Here is a 20239-nt window from a genome sequence, read left to right on the forward strand (position 1 = left end):
GGGGGGGGGGTGGGAGGGGGGCTGAGGGGAGGACCTGAAGGGGGGCGGCAGGGCAAAAGGGACCCCTGGAGCCCTGCCACCATCAGAGATCAAGCATCTGGCATCAGGGATCTTCGGACCCAGCAGAAGGATCCGCCACAGGGGAGGTGTCCTCCCAGGGAAGCCAACGAGACATTCACCTGCCCCACATCAGGAGTGGGCCCCCCTCACTGACGCTGCTGGCAACCATAGCAGGCCCCTTAACCCCTCAGTCTCCTCCCTATCACCCTCCTCAGGCCCTTTCCCCGCCTCCAGCTCTCATCTCAACTCCCAGTTCCCAGCCCTCTAAGCCCCAGCGCCCCGGCTACCACCTCACCCTCCAGGTCTTGGCCACACTCACCCCCATCCTGGGACATTTGCCAGATCTCTGGGAGGGAGATCGTTTGTTTGGGCGATGCCCCCTGGTGGCATGACAGCGTCTGCCTAGACCCCTGACCCCTAGCCCTCAACTCCCTGGGCCTCCTTTGTGTGAAGAGCCGCCCCTCTGCTCAGCAGCGTGGTTGGGGGCCAAAGGGAAAGCCAGCCCCGGCTGGGCCCCCGGGCCCCACCACTTATCTCCTTGCTGGGCAGCTCCCCTTGGCCTTTGGGTCTCTCCCTGCTCCCTCGGCCCTCCTCCTGGGCCGCCTCGATGAAGGAGCCGGATGCCATCAAGCTGTTTGTGGGGCAGATCCCGAGGCATCTGGAGGAGAAGGACCTGAAGCCCATCTTCGAACAGTTTGGTCGGATCTTCGAGCTGACTGTCATCAAGGACAAGTACACCGGGCTGCACAAGGGTGAGGGGTCGGGCAGGCTGAAGAGGCTTCGGGGTGGGCTGGGAGGCTGGGGGTAGTTAAGCCAGGCTGGAGGGGTGGAGTGGCTGGGAAGGGCTGATGTGGAAGGAGAGGAGTTCAGGGCTGGGGAAAGTGGATGGAGGAGCATAAAAAGAACTCAGCTAGTGATCAGGAAACCCGGGTGAAGGACTAAGGAGGGCCTCTTTTGGGCAAAGAGTTGTGAAGAGGGCGCAAAGACGTGGAACCCAGACACATGGGGGTGTTGATGTCACATGGGATGAACTCAAGAAAGAATGGAGGGACAAGAGAGCTGGTTTGGGAGATAAGCAGCTGGGTAGGGGTGTGTGTGTGTGTGTGTGTGTGTGTGTGTGTGTATAGCAAGACTGAGAATCTGAGCAGCCTCAGATAATATTGGAATGGGGGTCAGGACACAGGGTCAGGTGCTCAATGGAAAGTGTGGAGCTGGACTGGGCAAGGCAGCTCCAGGACTAAAGAGAGGGACTAGGAAGCAGGGCATGAAGGCTGGAGATTGGTAAAGATCTGGAAAGTGTGGGAGGCTTAGAAAGTTAAGAGAGTGAGGGAGAAGGGAGGGTGCTCCTCAGGCCTATCCAAGGGCTGTGCGGCTAAGTGGGGCGGTCGGGGTCAGCACTTGGAAAGCTCCACACACTGGAGATCCCAGGGGCCACACTAGCTCCCCCTCCACCTGGCACAGGGAAGAGGCACTTCCGGCTAACTGCTCTTCCCTTCCCTTCTCTATTTCACTCTCCACCCTCCACCTGCCTATGGTGGAGTTGGGGAGAGATGAGGAAATAGGGAAAATGGGAGAAGAGAGGGATGATGGTGACCAAGATGGAGGGAGGTGGAGGTGAGGGAGAGGGGAAAGGAGAACAGCTCAGCAGGAAAGAAAGCCACACTACTCCAACTTGTCTGGCGGTCACATGGTCCTTCTCCTCTCCTTACACAAAGCACATCTCCTGACAGCCCAAGTGTCCTCCCTCTTCCATCACCACCAGTATTTAGGCCTCCGGGTGTCTGCCCCACTTCTGGGGCAGAGTGTCTACCCCTTGGAGACACCTCCCCACCCCAGCAGGCAGAAGATGACAAGAAGGGAAAGCTTCCCAATCGTCAGTCTTTGGAAGGGAACCTTTCTGAGAGGGGAGATGGAGGACTCACCGCCCCCCGCCGTGTTTTTCTGTCCCTGCCCCTCCTCAGGATGTGCCTTCCTGACATACTGTGCCCGGGATTCAGCCCTGAAGGCCCAGAGCGCCCTACACGAACAGAAGACACTTCCAGGGGTGAGTCCTGCCCTTTGCAGGGCCAGGGGGCTGAGAAGGGCCATAGAAGTGGCAGGAGGCTCACCACCCTCCTGACACTGAGCATATTTTCCACCTGCTCTCATCACCAGGAAGTCCCTCTCTCTCTAGCATCCATCTTTCTTGCTGCAGATGCATGCATTCTTGTCACCCAGAGAGAAGGAAAGCAGCGATTAGTGGAGTAAACATGACTTTTACCAGGAGCAGATGCAGCCCCTTCCCCACTTCCCAAGCTGCCCATGGGGTAACACTAGAGGGAGGACCCGCTGGTTGGAAGGTGTGGGGAAAAGTCTCTGGACACCAAGTGTGGATCAGGGTGAGCAGGAGGTACCCAGGCACTCTTTTGTCACTCTGGAAAGGCAGGCTGGCTGGCTGTGAGATGAGGGAGGAGTGCCTGTGACCTGAGAACAGGCAGCTGGTACTGGCTGGATTGGCATCTCGGTGCTGGTTCTTGAGCTCCCTTCTCCTTTCTGTCTACCAGAAGAGTCCCAGGAACAGAGCCACAGAGCATTAGTGTAAAGCAGGGCCTGGGCAGGCCCAGGCAGGTCTGGGCTGGAGGTAGGCCTGAGAGTAGCAGGCAAGGGCAGGGACAGACATTGTAGACGATCAGGCCTGATGCCACCAAGTATGCCCAGGGAGGCAGGGGTGGCCACGGAGGTGGCCCCTCTCCTGCAAGGTCCTATCTCTTTGTGTCTTCTTCTTCCCAGCCAGCCTTGCTTATTGTTCCAAGCCTGGGCTGGCAACTGAGGGCAGGAAGAAAGAATCTTGGACTGTCCCCCTTCCCCGGTCATGGAAGCTGGGGGGAAAGGATGCCCCCACTCCCTTTGCTATCTCTCTGCTCTGCCTCCTCCCAGACTGTGAATCCCAGCAAGTGCCTTCCTGAGACCTAACTCCGTCCCCACCTTCAGCAAACATTTGCTTAGCAGGGTCTGGGTGCCAGAGACACATCTGTCCTGGCCTCTACTGCTTCTCCAACATGGGAAGTGGAGACTGCTGCTGCTCACTCATCTCTTCCTAAGAGGGAAATAGAAAAAACAGATGGGGAAAGGGCAGATGGAGACCTGGGAAAATTAGAACTGCTGCAACCACCCCCAACTTCAAACCCTGCATAGGTCCATGACCCAGCCCTTCCGTGGCCTCAACCTTTGAGCACTGCTAGGAAAGCAAAGCCAACTGCGGCAAGTCCACCAAAAACCCCACCCCCACCAACGATCTTATCCCAATTGGTGGCAAGAATAGCCATTGCCTGTCGCAGCCAGAGCTAAGGGTTATGCACGTGTGTGAGCTACAGGACCCAAGGCAAGTGTGTGTTTGTGCATACAGGCATGTGAGCTCCTGACAGGCCAGATGTGTGGGGTTTGGGCACATGTATCCCTGGCAAACCTGGTCCCCATCCAGTCCCAACTTGCCTTCCCTGCTTTTCTCTGTAGAGGCCCCTCACAAATCAACAGTTTTCATCTCCATCGCCATTTGTCTTTTTCCGTTGTCTCCCTATCTCGGAGCCCCTGCAGAAATGAGAGGGGGTCAGAGCAAAAGGTAGGTAAAGAGGATTAGAGTGAAAACATGGTTGAGAGACAGCCTGGGGATGGGCATGAGCCCCAAGGGTGATGTGTACCAGCTGTGGGTGTCCACCCTGGGTCTATGCCCCTCCAGCTGCCTGGCAGCTCAGGCAGAGCTCCATCCTGGGTGTGGAGAAGTGCCACCTGCCCTTCTTGAGGAAGTCCAGGTCAGGGTGGGGGTGAGGAAGAAGGGCGCCTGGTTAATGATTGTCTAGCCCTGCTCCAGAGTTCCCAGGTGACGCTGAATTCTCCACTCTAGCCCTTGCCCCAGGGGACAGAATCCAGAGGGATCTGACAGAGCTTCCAGTAGGAAATGAGGGTTCCATCCTCCAAGGCAGACCCCCATCCAAGGGGTTTGAAGGAGCAGATCCAGGGCAGCTGTGGGGAGCAGACATCTGTGACCCTTTGTCTTCCTCAAGTCTTCTCCTTCCACCTGCATTCTCCCCTCAGTGTGTGTTTGCATGTGTGTATGCATGCACACACGTGTGTGTGCATCGTGTCAGCTCCTGCATAACTGTGTTCTTCCTACTGTTTAATCTCCATGCCTTCCTACTGCAGGTTTTTTTTTTTTTGAAATGGGAGACATTTAGCCCCCTCTCCTTGCTCCCCATCTCTGTCACCCCGAAAATCTAGAAGGTGCTACCATACTAGGGTGATATTTGGGGCTGCAGAGAGAAAGAGAAAGAATGGGGGCTGGGCCTATAGCTACTGAGCCCCATTTCGTCTTCTCTCCCCTAAGAGTTCCCAGGAGTGGCTCTGCCACAGGTCCCTGCATTTGTCCTGTGAGCAGGGTGTGGCCTCCTGGAGGCGGTGGAGTGGGGGTTGCCCTCTGTCCAGCTCTTCCCCCTTCACCCTGAACCAAAATCCCACTTGGGGGACTTGGGCCTTTCCTGTCGGCCTGCAGTCAGGAAGGTGGATTCTCGCCCCACAGAGAGAACCCGTGAGTGGTCTGGGACTCCCGGAACAAGTGTGGAGCCAGGAGTGGCAGGACCTCAAAAGAGGCTGTACCCTCAAAAGAATTAGATTTTGTGAGAACTGTGAGGTCTTCTTGGAAGTGGAGTTTTTGCTATTGGCGAGGATGAGGGCCTTAAAAGTGACCGTGGTGGAGGGGCTCGGCGATACTGGGTTGGGGTATAAATAGCCCCTTCTTCTTTGGGAGGCCCGAGGGAGGGCCTGTCACCTGGTGGGTAGTAACTAGGGAGGAGAGGCACCGTGCCTGGTTGCCAGGTAAACAGGGCACAGCTGGACTCAGGGGAGGGGGCAGGTGTGCCCGAGCTGAGCTAACAAAGCCTGAGCTCCCCACAGGAAGTGCCAGGCCACGAAGAAGGAGGCTGGGAAGGGGACACTGGGGCGCCAAGGGCCCTGTCTGTGAGGGTGCAGCGGGAGCCCACCGTAAGCACGGTCCTTGCTGTGGTTTGTACACTTGTGTGTCTCTTTGTGCGAATCCACATCAGCCGTGGGTATTTCTCGAGATGCTATTTTTGTGCCTGGGAGCCTATGCCAGGAGGGAACTGCATCCTTTCTCTCTGGGTCCCAGGTTCCCATCTCCATCTGGAACAGCAAATCCACAGGCGTGCTGGGAAGGGGCTAGCTTCAAGCGTAAGAATCCCCCAACACTGGTTCTGATTATATTTCTTGTGAGGTGGGCATAGGGCTGGGTGCCTGGCTGCAGATGTGCCTGTGAGGGAATTTCCTGAGTGCTTTGGCTAGAACACAGGAGAGAAGGAGGTGAAAGCCCGTGCACCCCGAGCATCTGCCCCACTGCGCTTTGCCTGCGCATGCGCACTTGCGCGCACACGCGCCTAAGGAGATTGAGCTTCGGATGGGATAATCCCAGACTGGCGGGCGATAAAGCTGGGGGCAGATTGGCTGGAGGATTTATGTGACTGTTACCCTCCCTCCCCACCAGCTGCTCTCAGATCCAGAGATTTGGGGGGTGGGCGTGGGGCTCTGGGATAGGAGTATCAGTTGAAGTGGGTCTTATATTTGGTCCGAGGCCGGGAATACTTAACTGGTGGAGTCGGCCAGACTGACTGGCATGATGGACACCTGGGTGAGGATCCAGGGTGAGAAGGGTCAGGGGCAACTGTGACTTCTGCACTTCTCAGCGCTAAGTGATGCCACATACAGGATCTCCACATGCTAGAGCCCTGGAGCTGACCGGAACCTGACTAGACATCGCCTGGCCCACCCCCTTGTTTTACAGATAAGGAAGTTGAGGCCCAGAGGGGACAAGTGGCTTGTCCAAGGTCGCCCAGCTAGTAAGTGACAGGGCAGGGCTAGTCCTTAAATCCAGGTCTCCTGACTCCCAGTCCAGTGCCTTTGCTGAGGGTACCTCTAGCCTCACCCTCAGAATGTAAATAGATGGTTTAATTTTTTTGGTCATTGGAATTACTGCCCCACCATCAGATGAGTGGGGCAACCACATGTGGTTCCAGCTGTCAGAGTCCTCAAGAGCACAATATTTTCAGACATGAAATACTAAGTCCTTCTCCTCTTTCTCCAGTTCCTATAATACTCCCCTCCCTGGTTAAGAAAATCAACCTGCAGGACTAATTTCCAAGTCCTCTCACCAGACAAGAACATGGAGAGTGGAACTAGGAATTTCTCCATTTCCACTGAAGACTGAACAAAGGGAGATACTGCAGGGGTCTGGGAGAGGTTAGAGCTCTGGAGGACTTCCGTGCACAGGGTAAATTGCGAAGGAGCACGGGACAGCAACTCCTCCTTTAGAGCCCTCCAGGCACCAAGGATTTGCTCTGGAGGAGGGAGGCAGGAGAAGGGATGGGATGGCCCCTGCAGGTCCTGCTCTGCAAGCCTCCCTCCAGAATCAGGAAGGTTTTCTGGGCCCCTCCCCACTTCCCAGCCCCACCAAATCCTCCACCCCCAGCATACCCTGTTACCACCCCCCACCCCACTCCTTCTCTGGGTGTGTGGAGCAGCAGAAGTGATGACGTCACCACGGTCGCCAGGGCGACGGGGACGGATAAATCAGGCTGAGTGGGCGGTTGCCATGGTGCGCATTCTCCCGTTGCCACGGAGACTGGGCATCTGCTCCCTTTGTGCTGCCCGAGTGCCTTCCCCCTGGGGTCAAGGGGTATAGGGGGGCAGAAAGAGAGGCAGACACAACTCTAGGGGTCAGAAGGAAGTCTGGGCCTCTGTGAGGTCTCCCTCGGTCTAGAGTCCTCCTTGGGTCTTCTTCACAGAGTGGCCTCTGTTGCGCCCACTTTGTAGAATTGAGGCAATTCTTATTAAATAACCCCTCGGTTGGGCTCTCTCTCAGGCCCCGGGTCCTATGCGCAGGCCCCCTTCTCCCACTCAGGACAGCAGCACCCATCCCTGGCCAAGTCATCGGAAGCCCAACCTGAGCCTGCAGCTGTGCCCATGAGCATCTCCCTCTACATCCTCTCTCTCCGTGCCTCTGATCCCCTCAGGCCTTCATCCTGAACAATATTAGGCCCTGTCCCTTCCTTCCTATCAGAAACTTAGAGGGCCTGGGGCTTGTCCCTCTAGTCTCTCTGCAGGGCCCGGCCTGGGAGGGCTCTTGGGTGTTCAGAGGAGGTCCCCAGCAGCTGCCTTCTCTTCTCTCCTTCAGATGAACAGGCCGATCCAGGTCAAGCCAGCCGACAGCGAGAGCCGAGGAGGTAGGTTCTGTGCCTTTGGACTCTGTCCCTCTCCTCCCACCCTCAGGCCCAGGGCCTGGAGTTGTCGAGGGGTAGCCTTTCTTGAGGGAGAAAGTCTGACGATTCTGAAGAGTTCCCAGCTGTGGTGAGACCGGAGTCAGTGTGGCCAGAGGGGGCGAGATCTGGGGGTGTACAGATGGCAAAACCGAGGCCCAGGGTGGAGTGCGAGTCCCTCAGAGCTGGGATGAGCAACCTCTGCAATGTACCCCATTCCCTAACCATCAGCCCCCACAGCCATTGGCCCCTAGGGTAGTGGAAGTAGTGTTAGGAGCTCTAGGGAAGGGTGGAAGGAGAAGGGCTGGGAAGGCAGCCAGGAGGCCCTGAACATGCCCTCCTCCTGTGCCCTACCACCCAGAAGACCGGAAGCTGTTTGTGGGGATGCTAGGGAAGCAGCAGACAGATGAGGATGTCCGGAAGATGTTTGAGCCCTTCGGGACCATCGACGAGTGCACTGTGCTCCGGGGGCCAGATGGCACTAGCAAAGGTAGCCCACCCATTGCCCCTTCCCCACCGGGCCCTTCCCCTTCCTGTTCCACCCCCATGGCTCCCTAGGCATCGGGTTTCACCGCGGAGTCCCATGGGGATGGGTGCTCACCCCTCTCCTCCTCCATCTCAACCTCTCCAGGTTGCGCCTTCGTGAAGTTCCAGACCCACGCCGAGGCCCAGGCAGCCATCAACACCCTTCACAGCAGCCGGACCCTGCCAGTGAGCCCCACTCCCCTGCCCGTGAGCCCCACTCCCCTGCCCCTGGGCCTCTCCTTCCCACCCTGCCCACCTGCCAGGCCCTGGCCCAGATAAGCAGTCCACTCAGGATGGGCTATTTGAATTTATTGGAAAAGAATGTTCTGGCAGAAGAACCAAACCGCTTAGGGACACCTTCACATTTCAAATGGCGTTTCCCCACCTCCCCACTCCTCCCCTATTCCCCATCCACCTTCAGCCAAATTTCCCTCATGTTCCTCTCCTTCCCCCTCCATTCCCCAGTCCTCCCTTCACCCCCATCTCTTCTCCAGCCTTCCCATATCCCCCTACCCTCATTTGCTGGGGCACCAGGACACTTTCTTAGAGGCCCCATGTACACCCCTTTTCCCTGCCCCTGCACAGCAGCGTTAGGTCAGTGACCACTCTAGAACCCACCTCTAAATTGGAACTGGCTGATTCAGAAGGCTGTGCACTTCCCACAACTCACAGCTCTCCAGCATAACTCACGGGGACTTGGCGGAGGGGACACAGCATTGGGTAGAGAACTGTGTCCAATGACTCTATGCCCCTTCCAGCTTTGAGATTCTAGGATTCTACCATCGTCCTTGCAGATGCTCTAATTTGGCTTTTATTCAGCTCAGACCAGTATTAAGATTTGAGGCACACCATGAGGACTGGGGTGTGGGGGCAGGAGTCGTGGTAAGGCACGCAGGGCAGCTACAAGGGAAGACTAGCCTGAGATTAAACATTTGCTGTGGCGACCCAGGGTGGGGATGATTTCCAGTTCAGAGTCCTCACACAGAAGCCAATGATGCCCTTTCCATTCTAGTAGGTCTTTCACTTTCCAAGCATATGCCTTCACATTCCTCAATTTTTCTTCTAGCTTCTAGCACAGCCTAGCACAGGGAGAGGGTGGGATTAAAATCTCCCCATCTGTCATACGCAAAATGGTGGCTGCCCTCTCAGAGAGGCCAGGCCATGCCATGGGGGTGGAATGGAGACCAGGTCCTGAGGGCCCTGGGGAGGAGAGACCCTGACCCTGCACCTCTGACCTGTGTGCGGGCCCGTGCCCAGGGTGCCTCGTCCAGCCTGGTGGTGAAGTTTGCTGACACTGAGAAGGAGCGAGGTCTCCGCCGCATGCAGCAGGTGGCCACCCAGCTGGGCATGTTCAGCCCCATCGCCCTCCAGTTCGGAGCCTACAGCGCCTACACCCAGGCCGTGAGCACTGCCCCCAATGCCGGGCCAGCCCTCCTGACCCCTAGTATCTTGTCCGCCCCCATCTTCTGATGCCAAGACTGAGGGCTGGAGGCAGCCACGTGGGGCACAGGAGCCTGCCCCAACTCTCGTTCTCGCCCTCCCCCCAGCTGATGCAGCCGCCAGCGGCCCTGTACCGGCTCACAAGGCCTACATCAGCCCCATGCACCAATGGCTTGCCTGTGCAGATGCTAGCAGATGGCTGCCATCATGCCAATGGCTCATCGCCACCCCATCACGCCCAATCCTCGAGGTATGTGCCTGGTCATGGGTCTGTGTCGGGGCAAGGGAGCTAAGCGTGATGGGTATGGGAGAGGCACAGGGCCATTGCTCAGGGAAGACTCAGGGGTCAGAGTGGCCTACTTCCTCCCCTCTGCCCGCAGACTTGCTGACTGGTTCTCTGCCTGTGTGTGTGTGTCTGCTCCTCTGCTCTGTCCCTGTCGCTTTCTCCTCCCCAGGAACCAGCACCCCTCCTGCCATCGCTGCCACGCCTGTCTCTGCCATTCCGGCTGCCCTGGGCGTCAACGGCTACAGCCCGGTGCCCACCCAGCCCACTGGGCAGCCTGCCCCTGATGCTCTGTATCCCAACGGGGTTCACCCCTACCCAGGTGGGACTCTCTGCCTGCCCACCCCATCCCAGCAACCATCTAAGCCACCACTCCCATTAGGGAGGCAGGACACACCTTCCCTTCCAGCTTTGGGGGTTACAGGTGCTTCCTCCTGCCCTGCCATCCTGGGCGGGGATGATCCTTCCTGTTGGGCTCAGCCAAGAAGCTGAGGTGTAGAGCAGTGAAGCGACCTGCCCAGGGTTGCAAGACAGTCAGACCCAGGTCTTCCTAATGCTGGGCTCTTTCCCCTCTTCCCACTGCTTTGTGCATTTCCATCTTCTCACTTCACACCCCATGCCCAGAGAAGTTCTGCTCCCCACCTGCCTGGCCTCAGCCCAGAGGCCCAGAGAGGCACGGGGGCTCCCACTGCATGCAACGTCCACGCTCATGGTCTGTGCTGCTCTCCCCAGCCCAGAGCCCCGCAGCTCCCGTGGACCCCCTGCAGCAGGCCTATGCGGGGATGCAGCACTACACAGGTGAGGCGCCCTAGCCCGGGCCCCTGCTCAGGTGGGAGAGGCAGCAGGAGGAAAAGAGGCCCAGTAACTGGGTCTGGGCTTCTTGGCTCCCTGCCAATCACCCTCTTCAGGCTTTACTGACAAGCCCAACTGTGGGGAGGGGTCTTTAAGGGCAGCACACCCAGGGGTCTGAGGCAGCTCCTTCCCTGACAACTTCTCAGCCCTGCAGCTGCCACTGGCCTGGGCTAGGGGAAGGGAGACAGGGTTGGCTGGGAGGGCTTAAGGAGCCAGGGAAGCCCCATCAGGCTCTCTGTCCTCCCCACCCCAGCAGCCTACCCAGCAGCCTACAGCCTGGTGGCGCCTGCGTTCCCGCAGCCTCCAGCCCTGGTCGCCCAGCAGCCCCCACCACCCCCTCAACAGCAGCAGCAGCAGCAGCAGCAGCAGCAGCAACAGCAGCAGCAAAGAGAAGGTACTGCCTGGGGCCTTGGGAGATAGGAATGCCCTCGTTATGGGCTTGGGGACTCCCTATTGCCCTGTGCTGAACCCAGCTCTTGCCCGCGTGTCACAATGAAAGCAAGTGGGGAGGGGGTGGCTTGGCCCACACTGTCGAGGACTGGGACTGGAGGGCCCTTCCAGGATCTGCTTTCCCTGGGACCTTTGCTCCTGGAGTGTGCGCCTCCCAGTCATTGAGCTCTTTCTTCTGTCTCTGCCGCCACCCAGGCCCTGATGGCTGCAATATCTTCATCTACCACCTGCCCCAGGAGTTCACTGACTCAGAGATCCTCCAGATGTTTGTCCCCTTTGGCCATGTCATCTCAGCCAAAGTCTTTGTTGACCGGGCCACCAATCAGAGCAAATGTTTTGGTAAGAATATGATATGGCACATTTTTTTGCCATACTCCAAATCAGGACAAGGTCTAATATATTTGAAGGCATTTATGGTCACAGTGGACCCAGTATTTGAAATGCTGATTATCCAAGAGTACAAAAGAACCATTTTGAGGGGCCGGGCGCGGTGGCTCAAGCCTGTAATCCCAGCACTTTGGGAGGCCGAGACGGGCGGATCACGAGGTCAGGAGATCAAGACCATCCTTGCTAATACGGTGAAATCCCGTCTCTACTAAAAAATACAAAAAACTAGCCGGGTGAGGTGGCGGGCGCCTGTAGTCCCAGCTACTTGGGAGGCTGAGGCAGGAGAATGGCGTAAACCCGGGAGGCGGAGCTTGCAGTGAGCTGAGATCCGGCCACTGCACTCCAGCCTGGGCGACAGAGCAAGACTCCGTCTCAAAAAAAGAAAAAAAGAACCATTTTGACACACCCAACATGCCACACCCAGCTGCTGCTCAGGCCCATCTCTTCTTCCATCAGCTTTTCTCTTAAAAACTGGCCAAATTCATGCCTCATGAGATCTGAAATAGGCTCATGGTCTGGGGATGTTTGGTTTGCAAAAGGCAGGCTTAGGGAGTCGGTTTTAGCTGCCTTCACATCTTTGAAAGGCTGCCTCAGGGAAGAAAGGGAATGTTCTTCTCTGCTTCAGAAGCCATTTAGGGCCTGGAAGTGGCCATTTTCAAAGGGCAGGCTCAGAGTTATCCAGGCAGAGGAAGGGGACCTTGCACAGAATGCTGGGAAGAATGTGGTAATTTTAGTGGCTGGACTGGATTCCTCCATTCAACCCATCAATCAACAAATTCCTACGGAATGCTGTTAGGTGTCAGGCAGCTTTCTAGGCATTTGGGACACTTGGGAGACACAGGGTAGTGCTGGAGGTCTCCTAAGCACAGGAGAGCGAGGTGGGGCTGGGCTGGGCCTTATGCCCCTCTCACCCCAGGCTTTGTGAGTTTCGACAATCCGGCCAGTGCCCAGGCTGCCATCCAGGCCATGAATGGCTTCCAGATCGGCATGAAGCGCCTCAAAGTCCAGCTAAAGCGGCCTAAGGATGCCAACCGGCCCTACTGAGGGCCCCCAGGTGGGTCCCGCTCCTGTGTTGTGGCCTCCCTCCCCAGTTCTACACACTGCAGCCAGGGCCCTCAATTGGACTGCCCCCCACCCCTGTCCTCCACCACCCTCAGGGATGCCCACCCCACCCTTGATCCTGAGCACTTGAAGCAGGGGACTGGGGCAGCTCCCTCAGCTGTTTTTCAATAATCTGAGTCACTCTCTCTCTCTCTCTCTCACACACACACACATTCTGTGACCCCAGAAAGAGCCAAGTCTTTGTATATATCTGTGTCCACTCCCTGGACCTTCCACAATATCCGGTCTCGTTTGTCTGGTCAGTGTCCATGTCTGTGTGTGTCTCTTTCTGGTTTTCCTTCGGGTTGGAGTGGAATTAGGGGAATAGGACTGGAGGATTAAGGGGTTGGCTGAGGGTGCCAGAGGGCCCTAGAATCCTTGGCTCCTAGAATATCTGTTGTCCTGAGAAGTGAGGACATCAGCCCTGGTTGCCCTGGACTTCAGGTGATTTTTCCCATGTAGCAGCAGACCCATGGGGCAGCAGAGTGCACAGGACAGACTGGGGGAGCCCATTTCCAGGCCTCTTGGGAGTTGCTCTGGTTTAGGTGGAAGAGGTTGAAATGCGCTGCCTGTGAAGTTTACTTATCAGGTCCCCTCCACCCCCACTGCTGGCCACCACCTCAACCTCATGGCCACAGAGCCGTAAGCCTTGGTTACTTTCACATTGTTTAATCTCCTTTGGACCAAACCCTTGAGAAAACACAACCCAAGAAAAATACCCACATTTTCTGTTTCTCCCCTTTCCCCCCAATCCTGGCTGCTTAACTCCCTCTACCCTGGGGGCCCCCCCAGCCCAGGGCCCGTGTCCATTGTCGGCCGAAGCCCCCATCCCCGGACCCCTGCTCCGGGCCCCTGTAAGTTGCATGGAACGAGCGTGTTGTCTTTGGAGCCGATTGTTTGTTATTTGGGGAGGGGCCGCGGAGGGAAGCACCCCCAAGCCCAAGGTCAGGGCCGGGGGCAGCTCGCGGGACGTGCTTGGTCTACAGTGGTTGGTGACTGTGGTCTGTGTTTGTGCATTTCTCTCTTGCTTTCTGTGTTCCTTTCCAAAAAGGAATGAGAGCACTACCCGGGGGCCGGGGGTGGTCTCACCCCATGGGACTCCATCCCTGAGCTGTGACCTGGGCTCTGCCCTGGCCTTCTCTGCGGATGTCCCCTTTCTTTTTTCCAGGTGTCTGTCTCTTACATGCACTCCCTTCTCTGTCTCTCTCTCCATTTCTCTGCCTGCCTGTCTGTTGTCATCTCTTTGCCTCTCTCCCTGTCCAGTCTTTATTTTTCTCATGGGCTGTTTGACTATTTCCTTCCTAATATCCTCTGGTTTCCTGTTCGCCCCCTCCCTCCTGTCTCCTCTATCCCTGCTCTCATGGCTGGCGGGTGGGGGCAGATGGGTCTGTTTGGACTGAGGCCTGATGATCTGCCTTCCTCGGGCAGCCCCATCCTAGATGCTGTCACTCACCCCAGCCCCCTCCCCTCCCCCAGAGCCCATGACCCGCATCAGCGGTCTCTTCCCCATGCTTCACCCATGTTTCTTCCTTTACAGGTCTGGAGATCCCAGAGGAAGGGGCGCCTCACACCCTCTTCCCACGACTGGCCCTGGCCCTCTCCGCACACCTGCCCTGGGCCTTGACTGGGTTCTGGGGCAAACGCTGCTTCGTGGCCCCTGGGGGGCACAAGACACCGGCCCCTCCCACCCCCTGCCTCTCTGAAGGGCCGTGGCTATGCTTCCCTGCCTCCAAGGGCCCATTTCCTCCTAGATGCCCTTTTGGCCTTTGTGAGGGAGCGAGGAACAGGCTCGAAGGTTCCGGGGTATCTGCCTTCTGCTGGGCTCCTGTGACGGGCCTTCTGTGCCCAGCGTTTGTACTTGCCTCCCCCACCAGTGGGCCTGTTGTACCCGTGCAGGCCCCAGGAGAGCTGCAGGGGCCTGCCATACACTCCCAGCCCACCCTCACCCCAGCCTCTTCCCCACATTAGGGGTTTCTTGGAAGCTGGCTCTCACTCCCCTCCACCCTCTAGCTAGAGGTAGGATATCCCTGACTCTTGGGCTCCCAGCCCTAAAACTCACTGCCTCCCCAAGGGCCCCTCTAAGGAGAGTGTGGGGGAGCCCTGAGGGCTGCCTCTCTGCCAGTCAGCCACAGAGACCCTCCTCCTTTCACGAGGAAAAGACCTTCCCCTGAATCCCTAAAAATGTTTACAGTCTCTGCTGGTTCCCTCCGTGTAAATACCACTACCACCCGTGCGTTATCCAGCCCGCCCGGCCTGGCCCGGACGCTGCCATCTCTCTTTCTGGGAGTTTAGACAATGTTGCCCTTGGATTTTTTTCTCTCTCTTAATTTCTCCCTTTGCTTTGGGGGGTAATTGGATATTGGGAGGAGGGGTGTGGGGAGGGGTAAAGGGGTTTATTACCTGATCATTTTCTTTAGGAAGGTTTTAGGGAAAAGAAAATGGGGTGGGGGTGGGAGTGGTAAGGGGAGACCGGGGAGTCAGTTTCAGACAGTTCTCTATGCTTAACTTATTTATTTATTGCATTTTACTTTTAAAGAGTTGGTCTTTTCTGTCTAAATAAAGAAAAAAGTTTAAAAGCATCAAATAAGAGTCTTGGAAGGTTGAGGGTAGGGGATTGTTCCCCACCCACACTGGGAAGGGGGAGGGAGGTAGAGAATGAGGTTTGAGAGAGAAAATCGCATCAGGGAAGGCCGGGCCCTTGCTTCTGAGCAGCATCCAGGCCTTGTTCATGGCTTCATGATCCTATCCCTTAGCCCTTCTTTGGGGCTTAATTCTGAATGTCCTGCAGAGTTGGGCACAAGGAGATCTCCCCTGTCCGGGGCTCTCCTCTGTATCCAGCCCTGTCCCTCTGAAGGCTGAGGACTTGCAGTCTCACATCTGGACCTCCATTTCTGCACAGAGGCCAGTGTGGATACTAGGAGCCAGTTGTGACACCACCATTTACTAACCACTGCTCCGTATGTGATTCTGTTCCTAGCCCTTATTGTGCATTTCCTCATTTTATCTCCTAACAACCTTGTGAGGCAGGATATAGTTTATTTATTTTACTTATTTATTTTGAGACAGGGTTTTGCTCTGTCACTCAGGCTGGAGTGTGATGGTGAGATCATAGCTCACTGCAGCCTCGAACTCCTGGTTCAAGGGATCCTCCTGCCTCAGCCTCCCAAGTAGTTAGGACTATAAGCGTGCATCACCACGCCCAGCTCATCTTAAAAAACGTTTGTTTGTTTGTTTGTTTGTTTGTTTTGGAGACAGGATCTTGCTATGTTGCCAGACTGGTCTTGAACCCCTGGGCTCAAGCAAGCCTCCTGCCTTAGCCTCCCAAAGTGCTCAGATTACAGGCATGAGCCACCACGCCCAGCCTAGGTAGGATATAATTTTACAGTCGGGAAAAGGAGGCTTGGAAGGTTAACTAACTTCCCCGGAGTCACAAAGCCAGTAAGGCATGGCTGTAGGAGTTGAACCCAGTTTGTCAAGACTCCAAAGTCCATGATGTTCTCTTACCTGTTCTTTGACCTGAGGCAAAGATCCCAAGAAGTAGCAAGCAGGGTTAGGAGTGAGTCCTTCAGGTAGAGGGGTGGACTACATAAGCCCTAAGTCCCTCCACTTCCTAGATTCTTCTCTGTGAGCTGCTTTAGGGCAGGCTCGGGATCACACAGGTGTCTTCTTTGACTTCATAGCACATGTGCTTCTAGGCTGCTACCCCGCCCTCAGTATGTCCCTTCTTATAAACTTGCTCAACTTCCAGCTCTGATCTGGCCTCAGGTCAGAGCTCCGTGAAGGCACAACAGTAAATCCCAACTCATCCCCAGATCGCTGCCCTGTACCTCTGCTTCTCTTCATTGACCTCAAACTAAGAATAGTTAAAAAGAGAAGCAAAATGTAAAGTGCTACGCAGATATATGTGGACGTTGTTTTGGGAGAAAAAGTATCTCCCAAAACTGGGAGATTGGTAAAGATCAGACATGGGACCTAACAAAGGAGAAGAATCCAGCCAGTATTCTTAGCCAAGTAGACAGCGCCTGAAATCTCAACGACACAGAGCTGTGTGTGTGAGTGTGCTCAGAGATGAGAAAAAGCCTGTGTAGCAAGGGGGACAGGAGTCAGCATTTAATATCTACAAATTTCCCCATGAGCTGCCTCCACTTCAGGGCAGTTTCTAAGTCAGGATAGAAAGACGGAAGGTAGGTTTTAGACCAAAGGGCATCTCCCGGAGTGACTCACTGACTCGGGTTTCTCTCCTGGGGGGTAAGGGTGGCAACAGGACTGAGAAGCTGCCCCCTTCTTGGCCTCTTCCCGGACGTCGGTGTGGCGGCCCCTGCTGCAACATCAGTGGCTACCCTTTTGGTTTCTTCTTCTAAAATAATCAAGTTATGTTCAAATGTTAATGGCAGCATAAAGGGAAGAGAAGGAAAATAACTTCTTGAGCCAGAAGAGTGGAGCTGACATGTTAATATCAGGGATAGAGGGGAGCCTTTCAGTTGTAGAAATGAAAGCAGACTTTTAGAAACATATCCTCAGTTAGGGAGATTAAGGTGATGGGACAATGGCTAGGGAAAAAAATAGCCCTAAATAATTCCTTCCCATTCGCTTTCCGTATTTTTAAAGCTTTGGAAAGCATACACATAATGCAAAGTGTCTCTATTTCCTCGGGTTGGACTCTGCTGGCCTGAGAGCCAGCCCCTCTGACTTTCAGTGTTTCCTTTGTCTTTTAGTTCTCCCGCTAAAATTTCAAAGCCTTTCACAGCCTTGGCTTCAGGTATTTGTGATTGAAGCAATTCCCATTCATGGCCAAGCCTCATTCTCTTCTCCAAATCTGGTAACTTGAACAGCCCTGATCTAAGCCCCTGGTTCTAATAAGACCCTTGTTCTCTGGCCCCTCTTTCAGTCTATTTCACAGAGCAGTCAGCTTCTTCTTGCTCCTCATAAACTTGGTTTCCTTCCTGTACATTGCATCCTCTCATCTGCCTGATGAAAACCAAGTCCCAGTGATATGTTTCTAGCCTAATTTTTGTCCTGAACTCCATTTTGGTATTACCTTTTCTCCCTCAGTCTTCATCATCAGTAAGCTGCACCACTAGGTACCCACTCAAGCCAAAACTTGGATTACACCCTCTCTCTCATGTCTCCTCCCCAATCCAACTGCAAAGCCCTACTAAGTCTACCTCTAAAGTATTCAGCTGATTTACTTACTCATGTCTCTGCATCTCCACAGCCACTAGCACTGTCCACGTCATATTGCTCTCATCTGTCTCCATGCTGCTTCTCCTGCTCTCCTACACTTTGTTCTCCCAAGAAGCCAAGAGTCATCTTTTAAAAGTTAATTCACCGGCCGGGTGCGGTGGCTCAAGCCTGTAATCCCAACACTTTGGGAGGCTGAGACGGGCGGATCACGAGGTCAGGAGATCGAGACCATCCTGGCTAACACGGTGAAACACCGTCTCTACTAAAATACAAAAAACTAGCCGGGCGACGTGGCGGGCGCCTGTAGTCCCAGCTACTCGGGAGGCTGAGGCAGGAGAATGACGTGAACCCAGGAGGCAGAGCTTGCAGTGAGCTGAGATCTGGCCACTGCACTCCAGCCTGGGCGACAGAGCAAGACTCCGCCTCAAAAAAAAAAAAAAAAAAAAAGTTAATTCACCAACATTTACTACCTACTCTGCTTTGTCCAGCACTGTATCCTCGTCACCCTAAACAGTGCCCCAAACATTAGACATTGCTTAGAGATACTGGATTTCCCATCCGTATCTAAATCATCATAGGGCCAATGCTAAAACTTTCTCCCATAAAGTCCCAACTCATATATTTCTATTTTCTGGTCACATAGACATAAAACCTCAAGAGTTTTTAGTACTTTCACAATGGTATTAAATCATTAAAGATTTCACTTCCACAGACTTTCTCATACCATTTCCCTCTTTTTCAATTATCACTGCCTATACTTATTAACTGAGTAATCACAGCAATTTTCTAATTGGTCCTTCTGTCTATGTTCTGAAGCATCAATCTTTCTAAACTGCAGCTAATAAAAAACAAAACTTCTCTGATTTTTTTTTTTTTTTTTTCATAGAACACCTCAGTCTGGCATTCAAGGCTCTTCAAAGCCTTACTTTCCACTTCATTCCTACACATACCCAAATGGAACTATTCATTGTTCTCTGGGCAAGTTCGGTCCCTTTTCTCCCATGTCTTTTCATTCCCAGTTACTACAGTGTCTGGCACATAATGGCTCAATAAATGTTTGTTGAATGCCTTCTTGTTGAAATGCTTCTCACACTGCAACAATTCATCTTAAACACTACTTTCTTCATGAAAATCCTAACGGCCCTCATTGACAGGTCTTTCTCCTTCCTTTTCTAGTCCTTATGGCACTTAAACCTTTCACTGCTATGTATCATGGCCATGCGCAAGTGTCTCATTCTTCTGTGAGCCTGTAAGCTGGCAGAAATGTTTCTTTGCTTTTGTGTCTGTTGCAGTATCTCAAACAATCTCCCCACCCCACCCCCAACAGCAGATACCTAATAAAAGTTTGACTTTAACCACTGTAACTCTAATTCTAGAATTCCACTTTGTTCTTCTTTATGGATTCTTTGCTTAGGAAAGATAACATTCCCCCTCCATTAGCATAGTAGTGTTTCTTAGGTTTTAAATATCCAAAGCTAATGGGTGGATGAGTGTATGAGCCCCTGAACAATGTCTCTTCCCAAACTGCCAAACAAAATGGCACAATGGTCCTTGGTCTTATGGTCATCAGTTAGGGAACGAAAGCATGTGGTCAGAAGTTGTAAAAATAATAATAAATGAAGCTTTATAAAAAAATTAAAACGTCTCACCCACCACAAATGCTGAGCTTTTCAGACCAGAGTCAGCTCATAAAAGTGCAGAGAGGAACAGGTATTCTTGAAAGCAGGTAATTAGGCCCCAGCACCTCAGATGCCTCTGTAAAAGCAAAAGGCAGCAGGACCACCCTTCTTCTCAGGAGTGTGGGAGCAGGGGAGAGTAAGGCCGCCCACAGTGCCTAGTTTTGCGCTGGCCATTCAACAGTCATAATGTGTTCCTTTCAGTCCAGATCCCAAAGAGAAAAACTTTCCCAATTTACCTGAAAAAGTATATACATGTTGCTGGGAGTGGGGAGGAGAGGCCATTGCTAAGATCTGTACCAAAGGCTCTGCCAGGCTCTATCTGCATGGCTGAGAAAGGAATCCTGTGAATCTTCAAAGGATTTTTGTGCAAGCTTGCAGATGGGAGGGGTAAGCTCAGTCACCTCTGAGATCTAAAGGAGAAGAAGGAATTTTCAAAGGAGCCAGTGGGAAGAGAACTGCAAACAAAGGGGCTTCCGTGGCTTCTTTCCTCACCCTTCTCCATTCCCTGCCCTCAAAAAACTGTCCCACTAGTTACCTGGGAAAACTGGTTAGATGTTTCTTCTTCTTTTCAGACTGACCACTCTAACTCAAATCTCAAAGGTCCCTGTTCACTTCTTCCCACACAACCCAAAGGATTTGTAGTCTAGGAAACCAAAGAAGTGTTTGATCAATAAATCAATTTATTTAAAAGAATATGTTACAATTAATTACACTAAGTGACATTACCAAACAATTTTAGAGTGGTTAGCTCTAGAACAAGGAATGAAAGAAACACTGTTAGCCATTATTGTGTCTGTGTATTTTCTCTTCACATTTCTTAAATCACAAATAAAAAATACAAGATACTGCAGTGAAAATACAATTAGAGTTTCTCTGAAATAAATTAAATGTGCATGGCCTGGGAAAAACTGAAGCCCAGCTCACTGGCTTAAAAGGGGGTCATGATATAAAATTAATGTCCAAGTTTAGCAGGTGGCCAA

The 20239-nt window shown here is 53.8% G+C and overlaps 1 protein-coding gene across 1 annotated transcript; it reads left to right on the top strand.

Annotated features, from left to right (window-relative positions):
• Positions 1 to 17: 17 nt before the first annotated feature.
• LOC108533292 (CUGBP Elav-like family member 3) lies at positions 18 to 15497 on the top strand. Its single transcript, XM_017877862.1, has 12 exons — positions 18 to 812; positions 2022 to 2104; positions 7277 to 7325; positions 7720 to 7848; positions 7990 to 8069; positions 9141 to 9334; positions 9609 to 9928; positions 10339 to 10404; positions 10712 to 10852; positions 11104 to 11247; positions 12212 to 12349; positions 13934 to 15497. Exons 1-11 carry the CDS (start codon positions 668 to 670, stop codon positions 12337 to 12339), a joined length of 1479 nt encoding a protein of 492 aa, XP_017733351.1. The 5' UTR covers positions 18 to 667; the 3' UTR covers positions 12340 to 12349; positions 13934 to 15497.
• The last annotated feature ends 4742 nt before the right edge of the window (positions 15498 to 20239 follow it).

This window comes from Rhinopithecus bieti, unplaced genomic scaffold, assembly GCF_001698545.2.
Source record: "Rhinopithecus bieti isolate Rb0 unplaced genomic scaffold, ASM169854v2 scaffold_10548, whole genome shotgun sequence".
Taxonomy (NCBI): Eukaryota; Metazoa; Chordata; class Mammalia; order Primates; family Cercopithecidae; genus Rhinopithecus; species Rhinopithecus bieti.

Bases quoted from the DNA above. Each gene is read 5' to 3' on its own strand.
- LOC108533292 (XM_017877862.1), top strand. From the start codon at position 668: ATGAAGGAGCCGGATGCCATCAAGCTGTTTGTGGGGCAGATCCCGAGG. The intron at 7,849-7,989 runs GTAGCCCACCCA...CAACCTCTCCAG, and splicing joins GCCAGATGGCACTAGCAAAG to GTTGCGCCTTCGTGAAGTTC. The intron at 9,929-10,338 runs GTGGGACTCTCT...TGCTCTCCCCAG, and splicing joins CGGGGTTCACCCCTACCCAG to CCCAGAGCCCCGCAGCTCCC.